The sequence below is a fragment of the Pristiophorus japonicus genome, chromosome 3 (assembly GCF_044704955.1).
Source record: "Pristiophorus japonicus isolate sPriJap1 chromosome 3, sPriJap1.hap1, whole genome shotgun sequence".
In the NCBI taxonomy this organism is placed as follows: Eukaryota; Metazoa; Chordata; class Chondrichthyes; family Pristiophoridae; genus Pristiophorus; species Pristiophorus japonicus.
The window spans coordinates 323254822-323269322 of NC_091979.1; the positions used below are offsets into that span (position 1 = coordinate 323254822).

Genomic DNA, 14501 nt, shown 5'->3' on the forward strand with positions numbered 1-14501 from the left:
AAGAACGTGGTCCGTCTTCCCTGAGTTCCCTCTCTCCCCTCCGATTCCATCCCCCTCCCACCCTCCACCACCTGTGTGTCTCTCTCTCTCTCTCTTCCCCCCCCCAACCTCTCTCCGCCCGCAGCCTCTCTCCCACCGACACCCCCAGCCTCTCTCCCCCACCCCCCAGCCTCTCTCCCCCACCCCCCAGCCTCTCTCTCTCTTCCCTCCCCCAGCCTCTCTCTCTCATCCCCCCAGCCTCTCTCCCCCACCCCCCAGCCTCTCTCACTCTCCCCCACCCCCAGCCTCTCTCTCTCATCCCCCCAGCCTCTCTCCCTCACCCCCCAGCCTCTCTTCCCCACCCACCAGCCTCTCTTCCCCACTCCCCAGCCCCAGCCTCTCTCCCCCACCCCCCCAGCCTCTCTTCCCCACCTCCCCCAGCCTCTCTCTCTCTCCCCCACCCCCAGCCTCTCTCTCTCATCCCCCAGCCTCTCTTCCCCACCACCCCCAGCCTCTATCTCTCTCTCCCCACCAACTCACCCCTGCCTCGATCTCTCTCTCCCCCCCCAGCCTCTATCTCTCTCTCCTCCACCCCCCCAGCCTCTCCCCCACCCTCCCCCAGCCTCTCTCTCCCCCCCCCCAGCCTCTCTCTCTCTCTCTGCCCCCAGCCTCTCTTCCCCACCCCCCCAGCCTCTCTTCCCCATCCTCCAGCCTCTCTTCCCCACCCCCCAGCCTCTCTTCCCCACCCCCCCAGCCTCTCTTCCCCATCCTCCAGCCTCTCTTCCCCCACCCCCAGCCTCTCTTCCCCACCCCCCCAGCCTCTCTCTCTCTCTCTCTCTCTCCCCCCGAGCCTCTCTCTCTCTCTCTCTCTCCCCCCCCAGCCTTTCTCCCCCTGCCCCCCAGCCTCCCTCCCCCTGCCCCCCCCAGCCTCTCTCCCCCTGCCCCCCCAGCCTCTCTCCCCCTGCCCCCCCCAGCCTCTCCCCCTGCCCCCCCAGCCTCTCTCCCCCTGCCCCCCCAGCCTCTCTCCCCCTGCCCCCCCAGCCTCTCTCCCCCTGCCCCCCCCAGCTCTCTCTCCCCTGCCCCCCCAGCCTCTCTTCCCCTGCCCCCCCAGCCTCTATCTCTCTCTTCCCCCCCACCCACGCCTCTATCTCTCTCCTCCCCCCAGCCTCTATCTCTCTCTCTCCCCCCAGCCTTTATCTCTCTCTCTCTCCCCCCCCAGCCTCTATCTCTCTCTTCCCCCCCCACACCCCAGCCTCTATCTCTCTCTCTCCCTCCTCCCACCTCTATCTCTCTCTCCCCCCCAGCCTCTCTCTCTCTTCCCCCCCCAGCCTCTCTCTCTCTCTCCCCCCCCAGCCTCTCTCTCTCCCACCCCCCCCAGCCTCTCTCTCTCCCACCCCGCAGTCTCTCTCTCTCTCCCTCCCCCCCCAGCCTCTCTCCCCCACCCCCGCAGCCTCTCTCCCCCACCCTCTCTCTCTCTCTCCTTCCACCCCCCAGCCTCTATCTCTCCCCCCCCCTCAGCCTCTCTCCCACTGCCCCCAGCCTCTATCTCTCCCCCCCTCCAGCCTCTATCTCTCTCCCTCCCCCCAGCCTCTCCCCTGCCCCCAGCCTCTCTTCCCCACCCCCCCAGCTCTATCTCTCCCCCCCCCCCAGCCTCCCTCTCTTCCCCCAGCCTCCCTCTCTTCCCCCACCCCCCAGCCTCTCTTCCCCACACCCCCAGCCTCTATCTCTCTCTCTCCCCCACCCCCAGCCTCTATCTCTCTTCCCCCCCCCAAGCCTCTATCTCTCTTCCCCCCCCCCCAGCCTCGATCTCTCTTCACCCCCCCCCCCAAGCCTCTATCTCTCTCTCTCTTTCTTCCCCCCCGCAGCCTCTCTCCCCCCGCCAGCCTCTATCTCTCTCCCGCCCAGCCTCTCTTCCCCACACCCCCAGCCTCTATCGCTCTCTCTCTCCCCCCCACCACCCCCCAGTCTCTCTCTCTCTCCCTCACCCAGTCTCTCTCTCTCTTCCCCCACCCAGTCTCTCTCTCTCTCTCCCTCCCCAGTCTCTCTCTCTCCCCCCCCACACCTCCCTCCCCAGTCTCTCTCTCTCTCCCCCCTCACCCCACCCCCCCTCCAGTCTCTCTCCCCCACCCCACCCAACCCCGCCCAGTCTCTCCCTCCCCCCCTCCCAGCCTCTATCTCTCTCTCTCCCGCCCCAGCCTCTATCTCTCCCCACCTCCCAGCCTCTATCTCTCTCCCCCCCAGCCTCTATCTCTCTCCCCCCGCAGCCTCTATCTCTCTCCCCCCCCCAGCGTCTATCTCTCTCCCCCCCCAGCCTCTATCTCTCCCCACCTCCCAGCCTCTATCTCTCCCCCCCTCCCAGCCTCTATCTCTCCCCACTTCCCAGCCTCTATCTCTCCCCCCCCTCCCAGCCTCTATCTCTCCCCCCCCTCCCAGCCTCTATCTCTCCCCCCCTCCCAGCCTCTATCTCTCCCCCCCAGTCTCTCTCTTTCTCTCTCCCCCACCCACCCACCTCCCAGCCTCTCTCTCATCCCCCGCCCCCCCACCCCCAACCTCTATCTTTCTCTCCACCCCCCCAGCCTCTCTCTCTCTCTCTCCCCCCCCCCCCAAGCCTCTATCTCTTTCTCCCCCCCAGTCTCTATCTCTCTCTCCCCCCCAGCCTCTATCTCTCTCTTCCCCCCCAGCTTCTATCTCTCTCTCCTCCCCCAGCCTCTATCTCTCTCTCCACCCGCCCCCACCAGCCTGCCTCTCTCTCTTCCCCCTCCAGCCTCTATCTCTCCCCCGCTCCCAGCCTCTATCTCTCTCTCCCCCCCCAGCCTCTATCTCTCTCTCCCCCCCAGCCTCTATCTCTCTCTGCCCCCCCCAGCCTCTATCTCTCTCTCCCTCCCCCCCCAGCCTCTTTCTCTCTCTCCCCCCCCCCCCCAGCCTCTATCTCTCTCTCCACCCCCCCCAGCCTCTATCTCTCTCTCCACCCCCCCAGCCTCTATCTCTCTCTCCACCCACCCCCAGCCTCTATCTCTCTCTCCCCCCCCCAGACTCTCTCTCTCTTCCCCCCCCCAGCCTCTCTCTCTCTCCCCCCCCAGCCTCTATCTCTCCCCCCCTCCCAGCCTCTATCTCTCCCCCCTCCCAGCCTCTATCTCTCTCTCTCTCCCCCCCTCCAGCCTCTATCTCTCCCCCCCTCCCAGCCTCTATCTCTCTCTCCCCCAAGCCTCTCTCTCTCTCTCCCCCCCAGCCTCTATCTCTCTCCCCCCTCCCACCCCCCCAGCCTCTCTCTCTCTCTCTCTCCCCCCCCAGCCTCTATCTCTCTCCCCCCTCCCACCCCCCCAGCCTCTATCTCTCTCTCCCCCCCCCAGCCTCTATCTCGCTCCCCCCCCAGCCTCTATCTCTCTCCCCCCCCCAGCCTCTATCTCTCTCCCCCTCCCCCAGCCTCTATCTCTCTCCCCCTCCCCCAGCCTCTATCTCTCTCCCCCTCCCCCAGCCTCTATCTCTCTCCCCCTCCCCCAGCCTCTATCTCTCTCCCCCTCCCCCAGCCTCTATCTCTCTCCCCCTCCCCCAGCCTCTATCTCTCTCTCTCTCCCCCCCCCAAGCCTCTCTCTCTCACGATCGGGTCCCCGTGGGCCACACTCAGACCCTCACACTTGCCGCTTAAATCACTTTAAAGCTGTCGCTGCTTAAAAATCCCTGTCTTCCTTCCATTTCTGCACTTGGTGATTTGCTGAGGGAGATCATTAGTTCATCTCCAATGATCAAATGGAGCTCATCACTGAGAACAGGGGCAAGTGGCTTCATTAATACTTATATTAATGACAATCGGCTATAAAACTGATTACTGAGGCATTATGAGGAACTCTGACACACTGGTTAATAAAATTCAGCCTATGATTATTTAATGATCGAACTTGTGTCATTATTTATCAGATTTTACATTTTTTAAATAGTTGCTATCTACCACCAATGCTTTCATCCACAGAGACAGAGATCTTCCAACAAAACTCTCCATTAAACCTGGCCCTTAAAGCTGTCTCCTTCACCTCATGTTTCAGTTCCTAACATGCTGAGTTTCTGTCTGTTGGGCTGACATTATATATCTGTTGTAAACTTAATGAGCCAGTCAGCTGGTAATTACTTCCAAGTGGATTGTAATATTTATTGCAAATATTTCCAGTGATTATAAAACTGCAATAAACTTTACAATTTGCATTAAAGGAACATTAATGGTCTCAAGGGAGAATAGTTGATTAACTCTAGAGAATAGGTGCTTGGCTGAAGGATGAGACTAGGAGTATTGAATTTTCAGTCATGTTTGCCTAACTGCAGTGTACAACCACATGTCCTTGACAGTCTAATCTTTTACGAGCAGCGTCACAGTTCAGCATTCCGTGCCCATTTCTCCCACAAATAGGACTCAAGATTCACGAGCTGTCTTAAAATGTGTTTTTGAACAGGACCTTTGCCTGAAGTGATTAGCAGCCCCGGACAGTCCCACGGTCAAGTTGTCGATCCAGTGGCTGCCGAAAGGAATATTAATTGTGGGATGTGCCATTGGTTTGAGGAGTCTCCAAACAACAATCCAATGCATGACATTTTCTGGCCACTCTAGAAACTTACTGTTGGCAAATTTATTTCATATCTGCTAGTCTTTGAAGAGAGGCTTTTTCGGACCACAATGTCAGCCAATGAGTTGGAGGCAGGGCGGGACTAGAGTGTCTCGAAACTCATGACCAACACTTCCCGCAAAGAGAGTATCCCGAGTATAGTAGGATAATTTCTCCAGCAGTGAATAGAGGATAGTTACACATTACAAAGCACGTGTGTAAAAGCAATCCCAACAGTGCAGTCTCCAAGCGTGATTGATGGGGAAATTACCCAATCATCTCCATTCTGGCCGGGACAATGGGGTCACTATATGCAGCCTTTTAAGAATCAACACAGACAGGTCAGGCCAGGCAGCAGAAAAACTGCAGGGGAGAAGCAACCTGTGCCCTCATCGTTTGGAGAGGTAGCAGAGACACATGTTAGGGCAAGATTCCCCAGTGGGCTAGCAGAACAAGCATTTTATATTTTTTGTAACAGTCCGTGAACAGAGATTGCACCAAGTGACTAGCATCATACTCCGAGCTGTGTATGTTTTCCCCACCGTGGAACAAAGCAGTTCATAAACCAAGCCAAATAAAGCCTTGCCAAACAAAGCAAAGCCTCACCCAGTGTTAACTCAGTCAGCCTTTGGAGGGATTAAATGAGTTCACGTGCTCCAGTCCAGATCACAGGCGAGTTTCATTATTAAACTCCCAGGTCCCACTGCTGTGCTAGCAGATACAGGGGAGTGTACAGCCCATAACAAAGCAGGCAACCAGCCCACTCAAGGGAGCGAGGACAACATTGATCCCAAGCCTGTACTGTGGCAGACCTGAATTTGTTACAAACACTCTCCCAACCCCTCCCTGCCCAATACTTATGGTTGAATGCACCAGGATGTCACATACAACATTGTTTGGTTTTCTCAACTGAGTTTAATGGTTCTGAAGTTGAAATTGAAGGGTATCTGGAAATCAGATTCCAGTGTTCAAAATGAGATGTAAATAAAGTGATAAACACCAAACTTTTTTCTGAGTCCCTCAAATTATGTCTGACCTTAACTCTCGCACACATACTTGATGGAACCTCCAGTGAACACTTCCAAGCAAAATGAGGCTCGTAAACCTAGTCACTCACCATCTGTCTGATAATTGAGAGCAACCAACTGTATCCCGTGGAGCCAGAACATGAGAGGCGATGGGTTGGAGGAGTCTATCCGGGTAGCAGCAGGATATGTTCGGAGCAGTTGGCAGACTGTGTGCTGGATCAGTTCCTGGGAATACCGTCTGCACAGCCGCTTGGCCGTGTTCTCATTCACTGACGAGATGTGATAACACTTGGGCGTCCTGATGATAGCACTGAGGGAGGTGGTTGGATTAAACGGAGGAGAAGATGGCTCGTCACAGTTCTTTCTTACACCTTCAAAAGAGGTTGCTGTGTGTAAAAAGAAATCTTTAGGTTACCCAAGGATGCCACAGGAATCAGGCTTTTCTAAAACCCAATAGCAAAACTCCCCAATAGATAAATCTTAAAATAACGGAGATTTAAAAACAAGCTTCTCTGCCACAATTCCAGTTGATTCTGTGCCTACGGTACTGTTACTTCTCGAAACACCAAGATGCCTGTTTTAAGCACGTTCCCGAAATCCAACTTTAAAGACCCAAAGCCATCTGGAAAGGAATGGAGCATCTCCAGTCGGAGGACATCTGCTGACAATCTGCAAAATTGTTTTTCAGTTTCTATTTGTTTCGACGATTTTTGCTCAGATAGGCAATGGACAGGACACCTGTTATATCACCCCCCCCACCCCCCCATAAAAAGGAAACTATTTAACACTTTTCATTTACTGTGAAAAGGACATTTCACATTTTCTCTCTTCCAGTCTGTTTCAGACTCTCGTGCAAAGCCCCTAAGACCACGGGGCCAAGTTTCGGCCTGAGTTGCTCCTGTTTTTTTGGAGCAACTGGTTTAGAATGGAGTATCTTAGAAATTGCAATTCTCGGCATTTAGTTTGCTCCAATTCTAGTCAGTTAGAACAGTTTCAGTTTGGAACAGATTTTTTTTTTCAAAAGGGGGCGTGTCCGGGCACTTACACCCATTTTGAAAGTTTAGGCAGTGAAAACATACTCCAAACTAACTTAGAATGGAGTAAGTGTAGATTTTTGTACGCTCAGAAATACCTTGCCTACACTTAGAAAATCAGGCGTAGGTTACAAATCAGACGTGGGGAATGGGAGGGAGGGGGGGGTTTAAAGGGAAGTTTACAAACATTAAACACTTCAGTTTTACAAATAAAGAGCCATCATCAATAATAAATAATAAATGATAAATACATCAATAAATCAATCAAAAAAATTAAAAATAAATTTTTTATTAAAAAAAATCAACAAATAAAACATTTTCTACTTACCGACTTCTCTCAGTATCTCTATCTCTCTGCCTGTGTGTGTCTCTCTCAGTCTCTGTTTTTGTTTCTGACAGCGAGGGGAGGGGGAGGAGGGGGCTGGGGGGAAGGGGGGAGGGAAGAGGGGCAGAGGGGGAAGAGGAGAGGGGGAGGAGGAGAGGGGAAGGGGAGGGGGAGGAGGAGAGGGGAAGGGGGAGGGAGGGAGGGAGGGAGGGAGGGAGGGAGGGAGGGGAGAAAGGAGAGGGAGGCTGAACGGGCCGGGCCCGGTCGGGCCCAAGACTTCTGGGAGGGTCTGCCCGCCCCCAGCACCGGATTTACAGTTAGGTCGGGGGGGGGGGGGGGGGGCGGGGGGAGGGTCGAGTCCGGTGTCCGGGGGGGGCGGGAAGCGTGAGTCGGGTTGGGTCCGGGGGAGGGGGAGGGGGAGGGGGGTTGGGGGAGGTTCGGGGCGGGGGGGGGGGGGGTCGGGTCGGGAGTCAAGTCGGATCCGGGGGGAGCGGGGGTCAGGTCCGGGGGGGGGGGGGGTGGGGGAGTCGGGTCGGGTTGGGAGGAAGCAGGAGCTGGGCGTGGGAGGCAGCCTGGTCCTCGCAGTCCCAGTGAGGCCATTGGGCCAGGGCTAGGGGCTGCGTGCTTCGGGCCCCTCCCACACAGTTTTGGGCACCTGGAGCTGCTGCACATGCGTGCCCACTGTAGTGCGCATGTGCAGAGGTCCTGGCACTGTTTTCAGCGCAGGGACCTAAGCTCCACCCCCCACAGCTCGTGCTGCGCCGCGCCCAGCTCCAGAGGACCAGCAGGGAGCCGGAGAATTGGTAAGTATTTTTTAGGCGCACTTTGTGGTGCGAAAAACAGGCGTCCAGGTCGGGGCTGCTCCGTTGTAGGCGCGGCCCACGTTTCTACGTGACAAAGGCACTACACAGATGTAAGCAGTGCAGCAATACAGAATATCACACAGGAATGGCTGCTGCTGGATCGTCTCAATTACTGAAGCTCATAAACCTGGCGATTGGAAGATTACTTACTGAGAAAGTGGTTCAGAATGACGATTCTTATTACGAGTAGATATTATTTGTCAACCACCACCTCTTTTGTTAATAAACTGGCTGCAATTTCGCAGCAATTCCCTTAAAAGTTTAACAGGAATTTTTTACTTGTCTGAAACAGGGCCTTAAAATGATAGCAACAGATTTAAGAATGTCAATTCATCAATAATAGTTTTTTTATATATATTTTAAATCAAATCAGATCATTTTGTGACCAGAACCACTGTGCCACTCACCTCTTCCAGAAACTTTAATTGATGTGATTGACTCCCCAGGGCTCATTCTGTTCGACTTCCTGTTGGGCTTCACTTTGCCTCTGCTTGATCCTGTTGCGTTTAAAGTTGAAAGGCCTGTTCCCATTAAACAGAGAAAAGGGTCAGCACTCATCGGTTCACATTTTTCCAAAAGATAATTATTTTGGTTTATATTTTAGGCTACTTGCATCACAGACCTTGCAGCCGATGTGAAAATGCTGCTTCTTTCTGAATTTTTTTTTAATGTAACTGTGTTGTTACATCAATGACTGGCACAGGAAAATGACAGAAGGTAGCCAAATCAATTAACATTTGTCCTCGTGTACACGCAGGCTTCCATTTTATTTCTCTATCTTCAAAGCTCACTGGCTTTGCCACAATGATAAGATTCACATTATAGAAACATAGAACATAGAAAATAGGTGCAGGAGTAGGCCATTCAGCCCTTCTAGCCTGCACCAGCATTCAATGAGTTCATGGCTGAACATGAAACTTCAGTACCCCCTTCCTGCTTTCTCGCCATACCCCTTGATCCCCCGAGTAGTAAGGACTTCATCTAACTCCCTTTTGAATATATTTAGTGAATTGGCCTCAACAACTTTCTGTGATAGAGAATTCCACAGGTTCACAATTCTCTGGGTGAAGAAGTTTCTCCTCATCTCGGTCCTAAATGGCTTACCCCTTATCCTTAGACTGTGTCCCCTGGTTCTGGACTTCCCCAACATTGGGAACATTCTTCCTGCATCTAACCTGTCTAAACCCGTCAGAATTTTAAACGTTTCTATGAGGTCCCCTCTCATTCTTCTGAACTCCAGTGAATACAAGCCCAGTTGATCCAGTCTTTCTTGATAGGTCAGTCCCACCCTCCCGGGAATCAGTCTGGTGAATCTTCGCTGCACTCCCTCAATAGCAAGAATGTCCTTCCTCAAGTTAGGAGACCAAAACTGTACACAATACTCCAGGTGTGGCCTCACCAAGGCCCTGTACAATTATGCACCAGCCCAGCACCATATTTCAATAACAAAACAGTGAGGCAGATTTCCAGTGATGTGCCACTATCGAGGGGAGTAGCTTTACTGAAAATGAACACCCACTCATACCTACAAGCATTGGTTATGGCAGTTTGAAGGTTTTTTCACATGGACCTCAGGCGAGTACGAACGGTAATATTGTTAACCAACTGGTGAGAGTGTAACCGCCATGTGGCTTCACTAATCTATTCCCCGATCATGCCGTGCACAGTAAGGAAATGGTGCGGACTTTGCGGTAAGAATAACGGAGAGGCTAACAGCGTTCACTGTTATTTATGTGCAAATTGGACAGCAACTTCCAGCAATTAAACATGGAAAATTCCTGCCCGAGATGCCCTGCTCCTCCAAAGCGTTCCTGAAAATGGCATCTTGCCATCTGACTCACCATTAATATTTATTGAACATCGTGCAATTCCTGTACTTACCACATAGATACATACTAAACTTGATAGAAAAAGTGAGGGCTTATTCATTCCAGCCTGAGAACCCTTTATTGGCATGGTAAGTCTCATTCCTTCAGCTTTTAATAATTATTGGAGTTTTTTTTCCAAATGTAAATAATTTTAAAAAATGTTTTCTTTGTCTCTTTTATCTCTCTCTCTTAATCCAATCTTTCTTTCTCTCTCTTTATTTCTCGTTTTGTGCCTGATTTGATATTAAATTCACTATCCTAACTTACACTTCCTGGTTCAACGTCTGCGTGGCTCATTCACGATTTTTCAATGTGATTGGTTGAGGAGATACACAGTTGCTTGACCTGTTCAAACAGGACCCAGATGCCCTGTAGAGGGCGCTGTGCTGTTTGGATGTTCGGCTGACAGTAATTTTCCGTTCCAAAGCCTATAAAAAGTCCACGGACAAGTGTAAATGTAATGAATGGCTCGTGCTGTTCGGTTGCCGTTTAAAGCAAAATCCTGTCCTTAGTCTTTCAGGATTCCTGAGACACCTAGTGACGCTCTGGTGCAGCACGTCACAAAATGACCCCTTAAGAGCCCAAGATGTGCATCGGTCACATGCAGCAGCAGCTCAGAATGATCTACCCTGTGCACAAGCAGTCCTGGATACACTAATATTGTGTGTACTGAGATCTCCGGATGTGCTGGTACCTGTACCCGGTGTACTGGGAGCTCAGGATTTACTAGCAATGGTAGCCCAGAATGTGCTCGATTCCTGCTCACTGAAAGCACAGGATACACTTGTGTCTCATGCAGTAAACTCAGGGAGCTTAGGAACTATTTTTTTTAGATACATTGCAATTAATTTATTGTTAACATGTAACTTTTGCATGCAGAGTATTACGTAAATCGATCAAATTTTTCAGAAATAATCATATTCGCAATCATTTTGGGCTAATTGGTGGATCTGCTCAGGATGAATCCATCTCTTCAGTCTCCCACACATTCCCACCCTACTTTCCCATGCTGATTCATGTACAATACAGTAGACCTTTCTCCTTAACAGAATTCAAGCGACTCACACGTCTATATTTGCCTCCTGTTCATTCTGTGGACAGGCAATTTCGGATGATACCAGTGAGTGAAACCATCATTTACAAAGGATGACTGGATAGACAGAAATGAGTAACTCGCTGCCTATACGGAGCCTCTGAGTGAGTGGCTCAGAGATGTACTGACCTGTGAACTTGATGGCCTGACAGTAGATGATCAGGTCCGAGAGTTCGGGTGCAATCTGCCTGCTCTCCTTTTTGTTTTGAGGCAGATAGAACTCTTCACCCAATTCCATGTCATAAACCTGAGAATTAAGCAAACAACAAATAAATGCATGATACACAGCTCATCACTGCTACCCCAAGCAGGGCAGCAGTGTCTCATTCGAATATTTAGTAACATGCATTCACCACGTTTACAGCCAATCAATTACTTTTGAAGTGTAGTCACTGTTGTAATGTAGGAAATGTGATGGTCAATTTGTGCACAGCAAGCTCCCACAAACAGCAATATCCAGATAATTAATTTTTTTAAAAATTGATGCTGGTTGAGGGATAAATATTGGCTAGTACACTGGGGAGAACTCCCTGCTCTTCTTTGAATAGTGCCATGGGTTCTTTAAGACCACCTGGGAGGGGAGACGGATCATTAGTTTAATGTTTCATCCAAAAGACGCCACTTCCGACATTCCCTCAGTACTGCACTGCAGATTCAGTCTGCATTATGTGCCCAAGTCCCTGTAGTGGGACTTGAACCCACAACCTTCTGACTCAGAGGCAAGCATGCTGCCCCCTGAGCCACGGCTGACACTTAGGGGGAGAAATCCGGGAGCGGCCGTTTGGGACGCTAAATTCTGAGAGTTGAAAAAAAAATTAGCGGCAGGTGCTAATGTTTTTCAGCTTTCAAGAAAGTCGGTGTTTGCGCTCCAGGAAGGAAGTGGAGTGTTAAATCCAGTGTGCCACTTCCTTCCTGGAGCGTTACCGGACACAGGCAGGGCGGTAGTTGAGCAGCGTTGCACAATGGGCCGTGCAGCACTGCCGTGTACCAAGGCTTCCTTCCCTCCTTTAAAGGGAAGGGCCATCACTGCAGAGGGACCAGTGAGAGCTGGTCCTCGATGGCAGCCGTGATCCGGGCCCGAGCAGCCCCAGACACTGCAGCAGAGCGCCGGGCTGGTCGATCGCAACCGAAAAGGAACGAAAATCATTGAAGCGCACAATTTTTGAAATATCGTACTTGCCTTGGCTACCTCCCATTTAACCTTCGTCCCCAAAGACCTCGGCGTCCCCATTAAAGCCTCCTGCGGCTGTCGGTGTTGTCGCCCGACAATGCCGCAGGGGGCAGAACCAACATTCTGGTCCGGGGGCGATGCACACGCCAATGATGTCACCATCCCCGTGCAAAGTCTTACCGCCGCTTCAAACCTCCCGCTGCAGTTCGCGGGAGTCGTTCGTCTCACTGAGCCCGGTCGGTAAGTCGTTAGTGCCCTGTTATCGCACTCTGGAGGCGATTACAGGAGGAGCTAAGGAGGCCAATTTCTTGACACGTTTATATGATCGTCCTCCTTCTGCTATTTACAAATTTTAAACAAATGGTTTAATTTTTTTTAAAGCAGTTGGAGCAATAGCACACAAAGCCATTGAGCACTGTCCACTAACAATAATTTCTACCCTTAATTTTATTTGCTTGAAGTCCGGTTGAACCTTACCAGTGCCCAAGCAATTTCTGCACAATGCTACCCAGGACTCTCATTACATTATTGAGCAGCTTTTTTCCTCAACAGGAGCGAACAAAACATGGTTAAATATGATTTCTAAATGTAGGAAAGTAAGTGTGCCATTTCTCACAATAAATCTTTTTTGCTTTGTCTTTTCTTTGCTATGTAACATTGCGTCAGTCGATATTTTCTTAATTCTGCGTGGAGTTTCTTCTGTGTACTCAAAGTGGAATTTATCACTCGATGGCTTGTTTTCGGGTCTGTCATCGAGGATATTGTCTAGAAAGGAAAGATCAGATTATTGCAGGACAATTTCACCTTACTTACAGAATCTTATCAAAGTAGCAACCAAGGCAGATTACGCCCGATCATAAAACATGCAACAATATTTTCAAGTATACGCCAACTAATTTGAAGTTACTCTTTGAAACAATCAAAAGTTTCCAAAAGCTTAAAATGAACAGCTCAGCAGATGAGCAGGTCCATTGACACAAACGGTGCAATATAAATTTTGTGAAAATGAGATTATTTAAATGAGTAACTTTGCATTCATTGCCATTATTAGGTTTACTAATATTGTAACTTCTACCCTGTAGAATATGCAAAAATATCTATTTCAATTTAAAACAAATGGAGTAACAATCTTGCTTCTGAGGTTTGTGTGTGTGTGTGTGTGTGTGTGTGTGTGTGTGGCGGGGGCGGGGGGGCGTTACTGAGCAGCTTATAGCTATACAATCCCAGCCCCCTGCATTTGGCCCTGTTTCCAGGCAGCACATGGTACATGGACTGAAGTGATAAGCGTAATATTACATCTGTCATTCAAGCTGCTTTGGCAGAAGGTGCGATTGGCTCAAACAAGCACACAAAACATTCATTTTTAAAAAAACTGTTTTGTTCAACCCATTACGTGATTCCCAGACAAACTCCATTTTAAGATTCCTCTTTAGCTGCGGTGGGGAAGTAAGACCGATATGACACACCAGTTGTCTTTATGTCCTGCATTATTCACTGGTAATCTCAATGTGTTAAACTTTCAAGTTGTTGGGCGATATTATCTTTATTACCCCATTTGTTTATATCATGCCTGCCACATAATGGCAATAAAGTTGTTTTTCTGTTTCAAAACAAATGATTCCATATGCCTGTACAACAAATAATTGCAAAGGTTTCATAGAGAGGCTTTTTTCCACCAACACCACCTCTGCCTCACCTCAAGATGTTGAGCCAGACTAGGGTGTCGGAAGCCCTCCAGTGCCTGGCCTATGTCACCGTTCTTCATGTGTAAGCCGAGACAGTGAGTGTTGCCAGTCCTGACGAAAGGTCATTGACCTGAAACATTAACTCTGTTTCTCACTCCACGGATGCTGCCTGACCTGCTGAGTATTTCCAGCATTTTCTGTTTTTATTTCAGATTTCCAGCACCTGTGGTATTTTGCTTTTGTTTGAGTAATGACAGGTTATTTGACTACAGGGATATCACAGCCAAGCCTCACTTAATACCCATACTCTCAAAAGCATCCACAACCAACAATAGATCTGCCGGTTGTGGCGTTTCCACCTCCGGTGTGGGCAACCACAGACGGCTCAAAGCACTGGCACAATTCTCGGTGCCAGGTCTATGGCGAATGATATAATCATAAGCGGATAATGTCAGCGCCCACCTCTGGATGCAGGATGAAGCATTGGTATTGATACCTTTGTTTTCAGAGAACAGTGAAATGAGCGGCTTGTGATCTGTCTCCAGTTCAAACTGAAGACCAAACAGGGACTGATGCATCGTTTTAACCCCATACACACATGCTAATGCTTCTTTCTCTACCATGCTATAGGTTCTTTCCGCTTTAGACAATCTTTTTGAAGCATGCACGACTGGTTGAAGTTTACCCGACTCATTAGCTTGTTGGAATACGGAACCAATTCCATATGACAAAGCATCACAGGCCAATACTAAACGTTTACATGGGTCATAATGTACCAGCAGCTTGTTAGAGCAAAGCAGATTAGTGGCTTTCTCAAAAGCTCTGTCTTGAGATGCACACCACACCCAGTTGTCGCCTTTTCT

The 14501-nt window shown here is 50.3% G+C and overlaps 1 protein-coding gene across 1 annotated transcript in view; it reads right to left on the reverse strand.

The window, feature by feature from the left end:
* plce1 (phospholipase C, epsilon 1) overlaps positions 1 to 14501 on the reverse strand; it is a 276550-nt gene that overhangs the window by 38268 nt on the left and 223781 nt on the right. The window contains exons 20-23 of the mRNA XM_070876961.1: positions 12570 to 12718; positions 10912 to 11029; positions 8229 to 8342; positions 5689 to 5985 (exon numbers count right to left, since the gene is read on the reverse strand). Of these exons, the coding sequence (XP_070733062.1) occupies positions 5689 to 5985; positions 8229 to 8342; positions 10912 to 11029; positions 12570 to 12718 (678 nt within the window). The remainder of the gene's footprint in view (positions 1 to 5688; positions 5986 to 8228; positions 8343 to 10911; positions 11030 to 12569; positions 12719 to 14501) is intronic.